Here is a 15,899-nt window from a genome sequence, read left to right as displayed (position 1 = left end):
GGGTGCGCGGCCCCTTTGCACGGCCCTCCGCGCGGGCACGCGCACGCGCTTGGCTCCATGAGCCGCTCCACGTGTCGCCCCCCCCCCCCCCTCCCGGTCCCGCACAGGAACGCGGCGCGGGGCGCGCAACGGCAGCCGGGGGTATAGCTCAGTGGTAGAGCATTTGACTGCAGATCAAGAGGTCCCTGGTTCAAATCCGGGTGCCCCCTCGTCGGGATTTTATACTTTTCTCCCCCCGCCCCTCCCTCCCCCCCCATCGCGGTTTCAGACGCGTCGCGCTGCGCCGTGGGCGGTTTCTCCTCGTTTGGCTCAGGAAGTGCTGCGGGGGACGGAGCGGCTCCGCACCCAAACGCTCCGCAGGGGCAGCTGCCACCCCTGAGCACAGCGGAGCTCCCCGGGCATCGCCCCCCGCGGCTGCAGCGTCAGCTCTTCCATCTCCCCGAGCGGCGCCGGCAGGAGCTCACCCGGAGCTCTGAGTTCTCACGACGCTTTGCTTTCTGCAGTCGGGCGCCGCTGAGCAGAGCGGGGTCCCACCCCCTCCCCCCTCCCTTCGGACATCGATCAGCGCCGATCGGATCCCCCTCATCTGCACCGCCTCGCAGTTAACCTATAGCCAACCGCTGGCCAACCAGGGTCCCATGGGCCTTCTTGGCCAACCAGGGCACCCTGCTGGCTTTTGCTGGCCACCAGAACCACGGCTCCTTTTCTGCACAGCTCTTTTCCAGCAGCGCAGCCCCCAGTCTGTACCGACACGTGCACTTATTCCCCCACGGCCGTCGGACCCCACGCTGTTTAAAACCCATTGGGTCGCTCTCCGCGCAGCTCTCGGCCTCTCCCAGTGAATGGCGGCGGATCCTTCTGCTGTCAGCCGCTCCCCCCGGCTTTGTGCCATCAGTAAACGCGCTGTGCGTGCGCTGCATCCCTTCATCCAGCTCACAGCACCTCGCGTGCTGCAGCTATTCGCTATGAATTCCCACTCTCTGCCCGCAGGCTGTGATGCCCTCAGCTCTGCGCGTCCCTCCCGAACACATCAGACCGCACTTCTCATCCGAGCGCAGCGCAGCGCAGTGCGTGCGGTGGGGGTATAGCTCAGTGGTAGAGCATTTGACTGCAGATCAAGAGGTCCCCGGTTCAAATCCGGGTGCCCCCTCTTTTCTTTTTTTCTTTTTTATTTTCACTCTCCCGCTTTCTACTTTTTAGAACAAAACGTCGAAAGGAGAATTTTTCACCCGTATTTTCTCCGGCGGGGATCTCTCGGCAGCCGTTCCCGGTGCCCGCGGCGCGCTTTGGGCTACGGGCGCTGTCGGTGGAGCGCGCGGCGAAACGCCTGCAGGGGGCGCCGGCTCCGCTCCGTCCCTCGTCACGTGATTCCCCTCCGCCACGTGATCTTCCCCCGCCACGTGACGCAGGCCGGCTTCGCCACGTGACGTCCGCCGGGGAGATTCCATTTCCCAGCGTGCCTCGCGCGCCTCCGTCTCTTCCGGCGCCAAGATGTCGAAGCGAGGTGAGGCGGGCGCCGGGCCTGGCCGGGATCCGGTTCCATCCGCTGCTCTGCGGTGTGCGGGGGCTGCGACGAGGGGGCGCGGAGGGTGTTCGGGGCTCTGTAGCTCTGTATAGGCCCGGGCCTCTGTATAGGCCTGGGCGGGAGCGGTGTCGGGCCCGCCCGGGAGTACAGGCCGCACCCGGTGCCCCGTAGCCCGCCTGTGGCGGTGACCTCACGGCTGTGCTCTGCCCGCAGGACGCGGAGGTTCCTCCGGAGCGAAGTTCCGCATCTCCCTCGGTCTCCCCGTGGGAGCCGTGATTAACTGCGCTGATAACACAGGTGGGTGCCCCGCTCCGGGGGGGCCTGGGACGGCACTATGGGGGGGGGGGCGAACTGTAAGGCAGGCGGTTGTGGGGTGCATCTGGAGAGCCCCTTTTCCTGCTGAGAAGCATTCAGGTCCGTGCTGTGGGAGGGCAGAGCAGTGGCATCGCTTTGGGGTGTGGTCTGTGGTGTTCACCTCGCTGGGTGATGGGGGCGGTTGGGGTCCCTGCAGGGGGAGCGTCTCGGCACGGATCCTCAGCTCTTCTCTCCACAGGCGCCAAGAATCTGTACATCATCTCCGTGAAGGGGATTAAGGGCCGCCTGAACAGACTGCCGGCAGCCGGCGTGGGTGATATGGTCATGGCGACCGTCAAGAAGGGCAAACCGGAGCTGAGGAAGAAGGGTGAGCGTGGGGAGGAGCAGCCGGGCCGGCTGTGCTCCTCAACCCGATTCATTGTAGCAGCAGGCAGCTCCTGCTGAGTCCGTGTGCACCCCGATGTCCTCCTGGGGGACAAAGTGGGGCAGCTCCTGCCTTGTGTGTGTGTAGGAAGGGGTCAGAAGGCAGACGGCCGCTCCCTGGGGCGTTTGCTCCACCCTTCTCAAAAGCACTCGTTGGGTCTGCGTGCCGTGGCTCAGTGAGTTGTCGTGGAAGGGCAGAGAAAAGCATCGCTTTTGGGTGAAGTGGCAGCCCGTGCTGTTGATTTCAATGGGCGATGTGACAACGGCCGTGGGAAAAGGGGTTCCCTTACCCCCAGGGGTGGTGGTGCTGAGTGCTGCCTCTGAGCTGACACACTTAGGAGTGCAGTTGAGAAGCTGGAAGAGCGTCGCCTTCTCCAAGTGGAGATTTAGTTGTCAGCATTATTGCCTTCAGAATCGTCACCGGGGTGAAGTTTGCCCATATATCCCCAGGCATCAGCTCTGCTCTGTCAGTGTGGTGCCAGCAAGGCGTGAGCTGTATTCCCCGGTATCGCCAAGGAAGTTCAGTGCATTCTGTGAGAGGAATGCTGAAAAGCTGAGAATAGAGCATCTGAGGTGTCAGCCATGCTGATCCTACAGCCTGCAGTAGAACTGTGAACCCAGCGTGTAATTCAGCTTCTCTAGAAGCACTGCAGGGGGGAGTAAGGTGTTGGGCTGAGCTGCTCACTGTGTGCTGAGGAAGGCTGACCTGCTGTGTCTCTCGGCAGTGCACCCAGCAGTGGTAATTCGGCAGCGGAAATCGTACAGAAGAAAAGATGGGGTGTTCTTGTATTTTGAAGACAACGCGGGAGTAATAGTGAACAATAAAGGCGAAATGAAAGGTAGGGGCAAGCAGAAGCCTCGTGCGCCGGGCCAAAGAGAAACGTGGGCTGTGATGGTTGGGGTTGGTGTGCTCGGTGAGAGGGCTTTGCTTACCTGGGAGAACACAACCGTGCTGGCTTAGCTCTCTGATGTGCTGCTTTGCTTCTCTCTCCTCCAGGTTCAGCCATCACAGGCCCTGTGGCCAAGGAGTGTGCAGATCTGTGGCCCAGGATAGCCTCCAATGCAGGAAGCATTGCGTGAACGTGCTCATCTTTGTGCAGATGAAATAAAAGAACTTGTACCAAAAAAAAATGGTGTCTGTTGAGATTCAAGTGTGCTCCTCTGCCAAGCATGACAGCGCTGAGGGAATTATTTCAGGTTTGGGAAACCCTTCATGAAAGCTCAGATGTGGGTGGGTACAGCAGGGGGAAATTGGCTGCGGAGTTTAAGGTCTGGTGATCAGTCCTAATGAGGCAGAACCATCAGGAAGGTGCTTATACTGCAATGATGGATCCCAGTAACTGAATCGATCCAACTTTGGGATGCAGTGATAAAGGCTGGGAGCTCCGAAAGCCCTTCAACAAAACCTGTTTGTCTGTATTCACTTTCCTTCAGAATGAGTGGTTGAACAGATCCTGAATGGGGGGAAGTTGTGCCTGAAAGTGATGAAACCCCCTACGCAGTTTGTATGGCAGAGCACACTAAAATGGTTTCTTTGGTCCTTCCTGAGGACAGTGCAAGGACACATGAAGCCCACTGCTGTTAGCTGAGGTGGTGGCTGGAGCACGTGCCTCAGAGCCTCAATCAGTGGTGAAACAAGTCATCGGGTCACGGGATAATTGCAAGCTGAGGGATGATGTGAGTTTCATGATCATCCGGAAGGCTCTGCGATCACAGCTGTAAGGTATGTGTGCACCGGCTGCTGGAAGAGCCCCCTGATCCACGTGGGGTTCCCCTACAGATGGATTTCTGGAGGCAAAAGCTTTGCTTAAAAAGCAGTGTGGACGTTTCTGAACAGCCGTGTCCTGTTTTGTGGCAAAACACGATAAAAATGGGGCCTACGGACTATTGCTGGATCAGCATAAGCTGTGCAATGGGTGGGGAACTGGGGAAGGGACTCCGGTACGGTGAGCACAGCTCCTCCTGCAGGTTTCCATGGGGCGGGTGAGGAGTTGTGGCCTCTTCCTTGCAGACCTGACACCCTGTGAGCATCCAGCAGCCACTGCGGGTAATGCTGCATCGCTCCTTGAGGAGTGACCTCCTTTGCAGTCAGCAGACACCTGCTGACAAGTAGGAAACAAGCCCTAAAACGTGTCCTCCCTTCATCTGTCTCCTTACAGCTTCTGCGTTTCTGAATTATAAAGACTTTCCTTTTTTTCCCTAGGCAGGGCATGGCACAACAGTTAGCTGTAAGTCACAACAGTTAGCTGTAAGTCATTGGATGTTTGCTTCCCTTTTCCCCAGGCTGTAGGCAGACAGCAGGGGAGGCAGGGAGGTTGTGGACGGTGGTGTGGAGTGAGGCAACGGCTGTGAGCTGAGAGCAAACAGAGGCAAAGGTGAGTGCCTCCTAAGGTGTTCTGAGGTGCCACGTGTTCTTTCTTCTGTGGTGAGACAAGGTGAGCAGGGATCTCACTGGTTTGTTCCTCCAAGAGTTTGCAAGTGTGTGAAGCACAGAGGAGGTTAATGAAAGGGATGCTGTGTGGGAGCCAGAGCTGGGAGTGCAGGCAGTGGAATGCAGCGGTGCCACTGTCAGTGGCCACAAAGGGCCTCACCTGGGAGGTGCTGGACAGGTGGGGGTATAGCTCAGGGGTAGAGCATTTGACTGCAGATCAAGAGGTCCCCGGTTCAAATCCGGGTGCCCCCTCCCCTTTTCCTCCTTTTTCTGCCCCACAAGTTGCTTTTCAGCTTTTCCATTGACTTTTTTCTCCCCTCAGCTGTCTGCAGGGGACGTCCCTTGGTGGGTGCAGCAATGACCCGGTGCTGAGAAGCACATGGCCACGCAAAGAGGACTGGCAGTGGAGTGTTGGTGAGTGGAGAGCTGAGTGTTTCCTTAAGCATTTCTTTTTGTGCTGGGAATGATTTGCAGGAATTTATTCACGTCTGGAATGGCTCGGAAAATTCGTGCTGGGCAGGCAGGCAGCAGCAGGGGGTATAGCTCAGTGGTAGAGCATTTGACTGCAGATCAAGAGGTCCCCGGTTCAAATCCGGGTGCCCCCTTGGCTTATCATTTTTCTCAGGATACTTAAAGCAATAGGAGTTGTGATAAGCACAGTTTGATCATTTTTACCTCCCCATAAGGCTGATGAATACGGCTCCGTGTCTCCAGTAAGGGTTATTCTGTTCCTCTTCGGAAGGGCTACATCTTTTCAAAGCAAGGTTTTTTCCTCTCTGGCCTTGTGGTGAGCTCAGCTCGTTGCTGGTTTTCACATTACAGAGCAACAGAGAAGTCACAGCCAATACTGTTTCCAATAAATGTCCTCAGGGAGTCTGGTGACCTTCACTCTTGGCAGCAGCTCTCTGTAGAAGGTAGTGGATGTGTGAGGACACCCAGGGCTGCGTCACGTGAAGGAATCCTAGCAGCTGGGATCAACTCTGGGCTCTGTTCATAGATTGCTTAAAAATCACCTTGTGCAGGTGCTGCTCCAAGGGGGTATAGCTCAGTGGTAGAGCATTTGACTGCAGATCAAGAGGTCCCTGGTTCAACTCCAGGTGCCCCCTTTGGATTGTGTGCTTTTTGTGAGACAAACATGAGGAGCATTCCTTGTTTTTAGACCCTGTCTGCCTTTGTCTTGCACAGAGAGCCAGCTGCTCTGTCCATGCCCTTGTTTTTGTGTTTCTGACACTGATCAACTGAACACCTACAGTCAAAATGAATACTTGCATCAGTAACGCCACATTTTTATGTAAAGGCAGAGTGCAGTTCTTACTGCCTGTAGCTGCTTTAGCATGTGGATTAGAAATCAAAGCGAGATGATATATGGGAACTGTAACCAGCAGACATAAATGGTCTCCGTGCATTTGCTTTTAATGCTCCTTGCATCCCTGTTGAGCTGAGGGGGTACAGCCCACTGTTGGAGCATTTGACTGCAGATCAAGAGGTCCCTGGTTCAACTCCAGGTGCCCCCTCTTTACCTTCTTTTCCTACCTTCTTCCAGAATCCTTTGCAGACAACATGGCAGTGCCCTTCTTCCTCTGGGATCTCCCCAATCTCCTGACTTCCTTTTACCAGCTGCAAAGTCTCAGCTTTCCATTTTTCCTGTGGTTTAGCTCTACAGTGTGCGCATACACAGACAACACGATGCTAGCGTGGGGAGGAAGATCTTGTTTTTCCTGTCTGAATAATTGCCATTAATTATACAGGAAGCAGTAAGCACAAGGTAATTCTAATAAAAGGGCCGCAGTCAGAACTGCTGTCCGTGCCCCGGGGGGTATCGAACCCGGCACCAAAGCAACCGCAGGCAGACGCGCTGCCCCTGAGCCACGCCCCAGCGCCGGGCCGCCCCGGACGCGCAGTTTCGCGGGCTCACGTAGCCCAGGGGCAAAGCGCCGGGCTGGGAGCCACGAGGTCGCCGGTTCTAAGCCCGCACCCCGCGGAGAGGAACCCGCTCACGGCCTGGAACTTTCGCTCGGGGATATCGCGATTCGTTACAGATCCCCGGGAAACGGAGTGAGGACGGCAAAGCGAGCGGCCTGTAGCTCCGGCCGTCGCTACGACAGCGGCACCGTGTAATCGACGCCATTAAACGTGTGCATTTACCTCGGGTTTATCTCACGTCACTGCTTAATTTTTATTTTTCTTTTCCCGGTGAGAACGGGAGCCGCAGCAAGGCGCCGGGCCCAGCACGGCTCTGCTTGTTTCCTTCCGCTGTCATCCTACCGGCAGCGCCGCGCCGGAAGTGACGTCTCCAAAGAGCGCCGCGCGGAGCAGGCAGAGGTGGCGCGTATTGATGACGTAACGCACCTTCCGGTTCATGCCCTCGGGCCCTGAGGGTGTCTTTAGAGGTCCTGCGGGGTCGGTCCTATGGAGCTTGGAGGGGAGCCGTCCTCTGCGCGGTGTGCGGACGGTCTGGAAGTACGAAGCCGAGGGGGGAAGGTAGAAGAGCTGCGGTGGTTTGTGGGGGAGAAGGCCGCCATGCCCTGAGGGTGCGGGCACTGTCAGGTGAGGGGCGGCGCGCTCCCAGGGTGGAGTTTGGGGTTAAACCTGCGGCCTTCTAACGGCCGGGGCCCGGCTGGTAGCGGCCTCAGACTGCGGCACCGATTGGGCGCAGGAATGCTTCCTTTTAGTAAGTGTGGGTGCTGTGTTGGAAGAGACTCATGACTCATTCACACCGTCTTTAATTAAGTGCCAGCCAAGGTGTTCTTCAGCTGTGATGCATTTGCCGCTGGCATCATTTATATATTAATATATTAATATGAAATTATTTCTCTTACATTCAGTGCTTGCACTCGCTCTCCCAGAGTAGTGCCTTTAACTTTAGGACTCTGGAATAGTAAGAGAAAGTACACTTTGTGTTCTAAAGCTTCTAAAGTGGGCTTAACTTGCAAGATTCCTTTGTGCCCACCTCCTTCAGTTACCCCATTAAGCGCTGCTGAAGATCTCATAGAAAAGCAGCATCCACACTGCTGCACACTCAAACAGTAGATAACCTGTTTTCAGCTTTATTTCTCCGCATGGCCCCATTCCAAATTGCTGTAGGCTGCAACACTTTGTAATGGTCAGCAGAAATCTGCTTTTCTGCAAAAATTGGCCCTTTCCCTCAGGCTTGTGCGTAGTTTGCACTCACTCTGTCACTGAAGGCTTTCAAACCTCACTTTTTGTTCTTTCTCACATTGCCTGCAGCAAAATGCTCAGACATCCAGAGAAGGGTGGGCAGTGGATTAGGTACACTAGTGGGTGTAGGTGAGCACCTCCAAAGGTGTTCTGAGGTGGCTGGTGCCATGTGTTCTTTTTTTCTTTCCCATTGTGAGACAAAGTAAGCAGGGATGTTGTTTAAGCTGGATGTTTTGTTCCTCCAAGAGTTTGCAAGTGTGTGAAGCACAGAGGAGGTTAATGAAAGGGATGCTGTGTGGGAGGCAGAGCTGGGAGTGCAGGCAGTGGAATGCAGCAGTGCCACTGTCAGTGGCCACAAAGGGCCTCACCTGGGAGGTGCTGGACAGGTGGGGGTATAGCTCAGGGGTAGAGCATTTGACTGCAGATCAAGAGGTCCCCGGTTCAAATCCGGGTGCCCCCTCCCCTTTTCCTCCTTTTTCTGCCCCACAAGTTGCTTTTCAGCTTTTCCATTGTCTCTTTTCTCCCCTCAGCTGTCTGCAGGGGACGTCCCTTGGTGGGTGCAGCAATGACCCGGTGCTGAGAAGCACATGGCCACGTGAAGAGGACTGGCAGTGGAGTGGTGGTGAGTGGAGAGCTGAGTGTTTCCTTAAGCATTTCTTTTTGTGCTGGGAATGATTTGCAGGAATTTATTCACGTTTGGAATGGCTCGGAAAATTCGTGCTGGGCAGGCAGGCAGCAGCAGGGGGTATAGCTCAGTGGTAGAGCATTTGACTGCAGATCAAGAGGTCCCTGGTTCAACTCCAGGTGCCCCCTTCACATGGTAGACTTTTTTCCAGAGAAGAATCATGAGGAGCTTTCCTTCTTTTGCCTGGTTGTGCATTTCCCATAGTGCTGCTTTCCAAATTTCCGTATTCATGACCCTGAGCATTCATCTAAGGATATAAAGCCAAAATCAATATCTGTGTCAGTGTTTCTGTGAACACATCGTGCCAGTTGTTGGGCCATAGTACTTGGATCAATGAGGAAACTGCACTGGTTCCAGCCTGTGTAATATTTATACAGTGTAGTTGTCTGCAATTCTGGTTGTCAGGGTTCTGTGAGTTTGTTTTTTAATGCTCCTTGTCTGGTTGCTCAGCCAAGGGGGTATAGCTCAGTGGTAGAGCATTTGACTGCAGATCAAGAGGTCCCTGGTTCAACTCCAGGTGCCCCCTCTTTACCTTCTTTTCCCAATTTCCTTTTGCCAAAACTCATCACAGGAAGAAGATGGACACATCCTCTTCAGTCTTGTGATCTTGTGCTGCGTGTTGAAGATGTAATATTCAAGATCCTGAGCAGCTGCCTGGTAGGGCTTCTGCACTGCGTGAGTACATTGTATGTATTTGTCTGTTCTTGATTCCCTGTAATAACTCCCTCATATCCATTATGGTATGTACATTGGTATGCCCAGGGGCTGTGACGTAAGGGAATCTAAAGGGACATCAGTCAACTCTGGGTTCTGTGAATAAACTTGTTTTAAAATCACCTTGTGCAGGTGCTGGTTCAAGGGGGTATAGCTCAGTGGTAGAGCATTTGACTGCAGATCAAGAGGTCCCTGGTTCAACTCCAGGTGCCCCCTTCAGATTGTATTTTTATTCAAAGATAAATATGAAGAGCATTCCTCATTTTTCTTTTTAGATCTGTTTGTCTGTGCCTTGCTCTGAGGGCTGGTCTCTCAACTTCCATGTTCATAACACAGAGAATTCATCTAAACCTGTGTGGCCAAATCAATATCATGTAGAAGACTCGAACTAGTGGACATCAAAACTAAGCTCTATGTATATTCTTATTTCCTCTGTATCTTTTATAGCTCTTAAGCCAAGGGGGTATAGCTCAGTGGTAGAGCATTTGACTGCAGATCAAGAGGTCCCTGGTTCAACTCCAGGTGCCCCCTTTGGATTGTGTGTTTTTTGTTTGGTTGGTTGTTCTTTCCAAGGGTAAATGTGAAGAGCACTCTCCTCACTTTTAGGTCCCCTGAGCTTCTGCTTTGCTCACAGGTCTGGTCACCGAACGTCCCTGTTCAAAATGCTGAGCACTCATCCAAAGAATTATGACCAAACCAAACTTCTCCATTATGTATTTGTTTTTCATTGCTCCTTGTCTGCTTGTTTAGCCAGGGGGGTATAGCTCAGTGGTAGAGCATTTGACTGCAGATCAAGAGGTCCCTGGTTCAACTCCAGGTGCCCCCTCTTTACCTTCTTTTCCAACCTTTCTTCTTCCCAAGTCCTTCACAGACACAATTCTTGTTCTTCAGGGGTCTTCCAGATCACTTGTACCAAACTTCTACCAAAAAGAAATTTCCAGATTTCCTCTGGTTCTCCTGAGCAACACACGTACACATCAACACCATAGTGTGGTACAGGTGATGCAGGTCTAGTTTTTCCTGCCTGAGCGGTTGATTCTAATTGAGGTAATTTCTAGGAAGCCGTATATTCCGTGTGTGATGGGTGTCTTTCCCCCGCGGGGATCGAACTCGGTACCCCAGTAGCCGCAGGCAGACGCGCTGCCCCTGAGCCACGCCCCCACCGCTGAGCCGCCCGGAAGCCCCGTTTCGCGGGCTCACGTAGCTCAGGGGCAAAGCGCCGGGCTGGGAGCCGGAACGTCCCCGGTTCTAAGCCCGCACCGAGCGGCGAGGAACCCGCTGGCGCCCTCGAGCTTTCGCTCGGCGACACTGCGGTTCGGTGTAAAGCCCTGCAGAGCAGGGTGAGAACGGTAAAGAGCGGCCTGCAGCTCCGGTCATTGCTACAGCAAGCTGCAGCACAGGGTGCTGCCCGCGTCCCTCTATTGCTTTGCCAGGCCATCTGAACGCCGTGCCGGAAGTGACGTACATAACACGGGACGCGTAGAGGAGGCGACGTCGGTGCATGTTGATGACGTACAGCGGGCCCGGTAGCTGAGGAGAAGCAGTGGGGGCCGAGCAGCCATGGGGGGAGGCGACTTGGTGAGACGGGGCCCGGGCTTGGGTGGGGACCGGGGCTTACCCCAGGTCATTGGGCTCCCGGTGGCAGCCCCGGGCCCAGGGCTGTCGGTTCGAGCTGCTCGCGGCGGGGCCGAGCCTAGCGCTGCGGCCCTGAACGGGGCCTTACCCGGTGAGAGTGCCCGGAGCCTTCGGTAAGAGGCCCTGTGCCGTATCCCGTGTTCCTTACAGAACCTGAAGAAGAGCTGGCACCCCCAGACTCTACGCAATGTGGAGAAGGTGTGGAAGGCCGAGCAGAAATATGAGGCCGAAAGGAAAAAGATCGAGGAGCTGCAGCGGGAACTGCAGGAGGAAAGGGCCCGCGAGGAGATGCAGCGATATGCTGAGGACATGGGCACCGTCAGGTGAGCAAGGCCAGGGCCTGAGCATGGGGCTGCTGGTCCTGGCAGGGTGAGGACCAGTGCTTCGTGTTGGGAGGGTCCACGTGCTTCTCATATCTCAGAAACAGAGATTTAAACATTGAATTTATAATGTCTGTGATGCTAGAAGTTTTCCACTTAATTTGTAATACCTCTGTGACAGAAAATATGATGATCTGTTTGCAACAGGAAAAGAGAAGAAAAATTGGAGTGGATGTACCAGGGTCCTGGGGGCATGGTGAACAGAGAGGAGTATCTCATGGGTCGCCCTGTGGACAAGTATGTCTTTGAGAAGACAGAGGACAAGGATGCCGGCTGCTCCAACGAGACAGGACTGCTCCCAGGCTCCATTTTTGCCAAGTCAGGTGCCAATTCTGTCCTGGACATGGCAAACAAAATCCGGGAGGATCCACTTTTCATGATAAGGTACTTAACATGGAGCTGAATCAGGCAGTGCATCAGTGATGGCAACTTAATGAGAGCTGTCTTATTTGTGTAAAGTTTGCACGTAAATGCAAAGGTTGTTTTTCTTCATTGGTTCATATATACAAACTTAGGTCACCTTTTTGTATGTGTGTGAATGCGTCTGGTTAGCAGGGTTGTAGCCAGACAGATGTTAACAGAACAAAAATTTGGCTTAACTTCCTAATTGCACTCTTTAGTGGAGAGGAGAAGGACAGTCTTTGTCTCAGTTGGACTTGTGTTGCTGAATGAACAAAACTTGGCTGTTAGAGCTTGCTTTTGTTTTGTATCTTTCGTGAAAACGATGTTTACAGTTGCTTGAAAATACTAATACTTTTATTTAATCTGCTTTAGAAAGAGAGAGGAGGAGAAGAAGAGAGAGGTTCTGAATAACCCTGTAAAAATGAAGAAAATCAAAGAGTTGGTAGGTGACTCCATTACACTCTTTGGGTTTGTGCATGTACCTTGCTGGAGTTTCTTTTGTCCCAGGAGAGCTCTGTTATTTTGCCCTTGCCTTATGATACTGACTGCCCAAGTATCATAATTACAGTAATTACTGCTAATGAATCGTTGTGTTGCTTTATAGCTGCAAAACAGTTTAGATAAAAAAGAGAAAAAGAAGAAGAAAGAGAAGAAGAAGAAGCACAAGAAGCATCGACGTCACAGCTCTAGCAGTGAAAGTGCCAGCAGTGATGAGGAGAGAAGCAAAGCCAGGTATGTTTTATCTTCTTGTTTTGTTTTTCATCTGTTTCTGATCTTTGAATCGTATCTTTCTAATTAATGCTCTTAGTTTACCTAAACATTTATGTATTGTTACTTTTGTTTTTGCATCAGTAATATATTTTTGATATTTGAATATGCAAAATATAGGATTATTGAAGTTCATCTGCTTCAAAAGTACTGTTCTCTTTTTTCTTTAGGTCTCAGAAGAAGACAAACAACTCCTCCTGGAAACCCATTCCTTCTAAAGTGCCAGGATATGGTTTACAGGTAAGTATGTCTGCTTTGCATGTCTCTTTCAGTAGCAAAATGCTTGGTTATGGAACAGGAAAAGGTCAGCTTGTTCAAGAGACTGCTTCTCCCAATAGAAGAGGACTATGAGTGATACGTGGTTTAATAATGTTCACGTTCAACTTGGTGCCTCTGAGCCCTGAACCTAAAATTCTTTAGGGCCTGGTAGGACTTCTGTCCTCTCTCAATTCAAATTGAGTTTTAGTTAGTTTCTCCCAGAGTCACACAACTGTTTAAACATTGTGATTGTCATAGCAATAAGCTTACTGAGCATCACAGAAAGTATCTATTTAGACAGAGGTGTTCATAGGAACCTAGGAAGTGAGATAAGTAAGTGCAAAGGAAAATGTACACTGCCTGTAGTCCAACCTGAGGTCTCTGTAGCCTCATAATGTTGTGATGCTCTGCCAGGACATCTCCTCTGAAGGACGCTTTTGGATTTCAGGTTAGAGACTCTGACAGGAACCACAGATCTCGGAGCTCTCCAGTTGCTGGTCAGGGCAGAACCCCCCACAAGCACCGGGAGCACTCCAGGTCCAGGAGCACATCCCGCTCCCCACAGAGATGCACTGGCAAGAAGAGCACAGAGCCATCTGGATGCAGGGGGTCGAGATCTCCTTCCAGACACAGTAAACAGTGAGTGTGGCTAAGCTGGATAATATGATCCGAAAGCTGCAGGGAGGTGGTGTTCAGGGATCAAAATCCCTGCTAAGAAATCCAGGTGAAGTTTAGGGGTGTGATAATGTGTCTGTATCTCCTAAAAAGAGGGTGTTTTTGGGTTTCAGGCATAGCAGTCGAGAGGAGAAAGGGAAAGCTAGAAGTCCTTCCCCCAAAAAGAGCTATCGGCGACAGCACATTCCAGGTTACACAAGGTAAGCAAAATCTTCTCTGTGTGTTTTTGGGTGAAAGCTGCCCTGAGGGTTGTGAAACAGCTGAATATCATCTGTGAACCAAATCTTATTCTGTTGTCTAGAACAGACTGTATCAGACGTCCAGAAAGGCACACAATGTTCTGAAGTGCTTGGTTTGATCTTAGCTCTCGAGCTTAGTTGTTAGCTAAACTCCTTCAGCCTCCCAAACCTCATAGAATGGTTACAGTTCTCTGCGTGTCTTGCAGTGAGGTGAAATCAGTCTTTGTCTGATAGGTTAATTAAAAGCCTTCTGTTTAACTACCATCAGGAAACTTTGATCTTGACAGTATCATCAATCAATTTAAAAAGAAAAGCTGGAAAGAGGAAAACAAGCTCTTGCTAGAGTTGTTCAGTTGTTTAGGCTTGTACTAACAAGCTTTGTTGATAAGGTACCAAAGGAAAAGCAACTGTTAAACACCCCCAACTTTGTGGATTGTAAATTGTCTTGAAGACTGGAAAGGGAGAGCTGGGTTGGGTCTTGCACACTACTGGTTTACAGCAGTGCTGTTTTCTATACAAACAGAAAGATCTCTGCAGAGGAGCTGGAACGTAAACGCCAGGAAATGATGGAAAACGCCAAGTGGAGGGAAGAGGAGAGGGTGAACAACCTCAAGAAGCACCGAAAGGAGGAGGAACTGGAGAGAGAACTGGAGAAACTCGACTCCAGAGATGGAAAGTTCTTGCAGTGAGTGTCTTTGTGGTGTTCATTCATAGGAAGTACAGGCCACAGCTTCTCAGGAGCGTGTGATGGCATCAACGTTTGAGATGAAAATACATTTCTGAGCGCTGACCTTAAATACAGTTTGAATCTGTTAGAAGGCAAACTAAAAGCTATTCAGTTCTTTTGGTGCAGACTCTGATGTGAAATAATTTGCTGCTTTCTGCTGTAGAATCACGTAGTTAATTGACTTGGGGATAACGAACCCTGCTGGAAGTGATGTGATGTTTGGGAAGAGCTTGATTTCTTTTCTTTCTTTTCCTGCAGTAACTTCAAACTGGAGAGTGCTTCTACTTCCACTTTAGAAGATCGGGTGAAGCGCAACATCCACTCCCTTCAGAGAACTCCTGCTGCCTTGGAAAAAAACTTTATGCAGAGATGAAGTTTGTTCTTTTTCTGCTTCTGTGTGGGAGTGAATTGGGCACTTGTTCCCCGAGGTGAGAGGCCTCCAGCACACACACTCAGTGTTCTCTCCAGGAATCATCTCCCAAAGAGCTGCTGAACTTCTGTGCTGCAGCCCACAGCGTGTTCTGAACCTGTGGCACTGTAAATATGTTTGTAATGAGGATGACCTCTCAGGCAGACCTTAGCTAGAGAACTCGTGAGCCCTTGTATCCTACAGCACATAGCCAGATCTCTTCCTGTTCTCTCCACCCTGATTTGTACCGGTTTTGTATATCATTATTACTAGATGATGATGCTGGGTGGTAATTGCTTTCTACATTGGGCAGATTATCTGCGCTCTTTATTTGTGAGAGCAAAAGACCTATTTTTGTTAGTCCTTAAAAATTAGAGCAGAACAAATTCACGTGAGGTAACTGGATGTGATACAGCTGTGTGATGGACCGATGCCATTCTGCTTGACTGCCACCGTTCTGCTGGGGGTTTGGAGGGTGAGGTCAGACCGAGCTGTAAAATATCTGTAGCCATTATTTGATTGTGCTCACCTATTTGAATGATGTTTGGCCCAAAGGGAACAGCTTCACAGGGAAAGGAAATGAGCAGAGCAGAACTGATGCAGCGAATACCTCTCTGGGATTTTGTAATGTAAGTAATGTGTATATGTACAGCAGCGAAGATTGTTTTGCCTTTTTTTTTTTTAAAGGAGAAACTTTACGATTTTTAAATGTGTTTTTGTGGCTTTGTCGGGGCGGGGGGGTTGGATTCGCTGCCAAAGGGGTTGACAGACCGAGGGCTGTGTGCACCCACCGGCTCAGTGCGCGGAGCTGCGCGCTGCGGGCCCTTTAAGAGGCGGCGGTGACGTGCGCAGCGGTCCATTCATAATTCCAGGCGCCTCGCCGCTTATTGGCTCGCTCGGAAAGGGGCGTGGCCTGGGCGGATACGTCACACGGAGTGGGCGAGACCATCTCCGGGCAGAGGGGGAGGCAGCCGCCTTTGTTTCTCCTTTCCTTCTCCTTCGGCCCGCCGCTCCAGCCGGTCCCTCTCGCAGTCTGGGCCGCGTTCGTCTTCTTCCCTCCCCTCCGCACGCTGAGGCGGAGCGAACCGGCGCTGGGCGCCGCGCTGCCCACACTGTACCCCCCGGCGCTCCCCCGTGGGGCGCGGCCATGGCAC

At 52.0% G+C, this 15,899-nt stretch overlaps 2 protein-coding genes, 1 long non-coding RNA gene and 12 other non-coding genes across 15 annotated transcripts; 14 read left to right on the top strand and 1 right to left on the bottom strand.

Annotated features, from left to right (window-relative positions):
* Window positions 1-137: 137 nt before the first annotated feature.
* TRNAC-GCA lies at window positions 138-209 on the top strand. Its single transcript has one exon. It is a non-coding gene; the product is annotated as a tRNA-Cys (tRNA).
* An 869-nt stretch (window positions 210-1,078) lies between these two features.
* Window positions 1,079-1,150, top strand: TRNAC-GCA. Its single transcript has one exon. It is a non-coding gene; the product is annotated as a tRNA-Cys (tRNA).
* A 316-nt stretch (window positions 1,151-1,466) lies between these two features.
* RPL23 (ribosomal protein L23) lies at window positions 1,467-3,380 on the top strand. The gene is made up of 5 exons (NM_001321599.1): window positions 1,467-1,504; window positions 1,739-1,822; window positions 2,079-2,207; window positions 2,989-3,102; window positions 3,261-3,380. The coding sequence occupies exons 1-5, from the start codon at window positions 1,492-1,494 to the stop codon at window positions 3,341-3,343; spliced, it is 423 nt and encodes a 140-aa protein (NP_001308528.1). The 5' UTR covers window positions 1,467-1,491; the 3' UTR covers window positions 3,344-3,380.
* Window positions 2,397-2,528, top strand: LOC112530406. The gene has a single exon (XR_003072042.1). It is a non-coding gene; the product is annotated as a small nucleolar RNA SNORA21 (small nucleolar RNA).
* Window positions 3,274-6,963, bottom strand: LOC121107689. The gene is made up of 3 exons (XR_005841989.2): window positions 6,840-6,963; window positions 6,228-6,416; window positions 3,274-5,599 (listed from the first exon to the last, which is right to left on the bottom strand). It is a non-coding gene; the product is annotated as an uncharacterized LOC121107689 (long non-coding RNA).
* TRNAC-GCA lies at window positions 4,875-4,946 on the top strand. Its single transcript has one exon. It is a non-coding gene; the product is annotated as a tRNA-Cys (tRNA).
* On the top strand, window positions 5,228-5,299 carry TRNAC-GCA. Its single transcript has one exon. It is a non-coding gene; the product is annotated as a tRNA-Cys (tRNA).
* TRNAC-GCA lies at window positions 5,729-5,800 on the top strand. The gene has a single exon. It is a non-coding gene; the product is annotated as a tRNA-Cys (tRNA).
* A 1,278-nt stretch (window positions 6,964-8,241) lies between the features above and the next one.
* On the top strand, window positions 8,242-8,313 carry TRNAC-GCA. Its single transcript has one exon. It is a non-coding gene; the product is annotated as a tRNA-Cys (tRNA).
* Window positions 8,314-8,594: 281 nt separating this feature from the next.
* Window positions 8,595-8,666, top strand: TRNAC-GCA. Its single transcript has one exon. It is a non-coding gene; the product is annotated as a tRNA-Cys (tRNA).
* Window positions 8,667-8,992: 326 nt separating this feature from the next.
* TRNAC-GCA lies at window positions 8,993-9,064 on the top strand. The gene has a single exon. It is a non-coding gene; the product is annotated as a tRNA-Cys (tRNA).
* Window positions 9,065-9,396: 332 nt separating this feature from the next.
* TRNAC-GCA lies at window positions 9,397-9,468 on the top strand. Its single transcript has one exon. It is a non-coding gene; the product is annotated as a tRNA-Cys (tRNA).
* Window positions 9,469-9,711: 243 nt separating this feature from the next.
* Window positions 9,712-9,783, top strand: TRNAC-GCA. The gene has a single exon. It is a non-coding gene; the product is annotated as a tRNA-Cys (tRNA).
* Window positions 9,784-10,006: 223 nt separating this feature from the next.
* Window positions 10,007-10,078, top strand: TRNAC-GCA. Its single transcript has one exon. It is a non-coding gene; the product is annotated as a tRNA-Cys (tRNA).
* A 683-nt stretch (window positions 10,079-10,761) lies between these two features.
* On the top strand, window positions 10,762-15,454 carry CWC25 (CWC25 spliceosome associated protein homolog). Its single transcript, XM_025144190.3, has 10 exons — window positions 10,762-10,830; window positions 11,038-11,210; window positions 11,415-11,651; window positions 12,042-12,111; window positions 12,274-12,401; window positions 12,608-12,677; window positions 13,144-13,334; window positions 13,484-13,570; window positions 14,133-14,294; window positions 14,595-15,454. Exons 1-10 carry the CDS (start codon window positions 10,813-10,815, stop codon window positions 14,707-14,709), a joined length of 1,251 nt encoding a protein of 416 aa, XP_024999958.1. The 5' UTR covers window positions 10,762-10,812; the 3' UTR covers window positions 14,710-15,454.
* The last annotated feature ends 445 nt before the right edge of the window (window positions 15,455-15,899 follow it).

This window comes from Gallus gallus, chromosome 27 (genome assembly GCF_016699485.2).
Source record: "Gallus gallus isolate bGalGal1 chromosome 27, bGalGal1.mat.broiler.GRCg7b, whole genome shotgun sequence".
Classification (NCBI taxonomy): domain Eukaryota; kingdom Metazoa; phylum Chordata; class Aves; order Galliformes; family Phasianidae; genus Gallus; species Gallus gallus.
Note: the sequence above shows the minus strand (reverse complement) of the source record. Positions and strands in the feature narration are given on the sequence as shown.

Coding starts and splice junctions, on each gene's coding strand:
- RPL23 (NM_001321599.1), top strand. Junction 2,208..2,988: donor ACCGGAGCTGAGGAAGAAGG/GTGAGCGTGGGG, acceptor GTCTCTCGGCAG/TGCACCCAGCAGTGGTAATT. Junction 3,103..3,260: donor CAATAAAGGCGAAATGAAAG/GTAGGGGCAAGC, acceptor TCTCTCCTCCAG/GTTCAGCCATCACAGGCCCT.
- CWC25 (XM_025144190.3), top strand. Junction 12,112..12,273: donor TGAAGAAAATCAAAGAGTTG/GTAGGTGACTCC, acceptor GTTGCTTTATAG/CTGCAAAACAGTTTAGATAA. Junction 12,678..13,143: donor TGCCAGGATATGGTTTACAG/GTAAGTATGTCT, acceptor TTTGGATTTCAG/GTTAGAGACTCTGACAGGAA.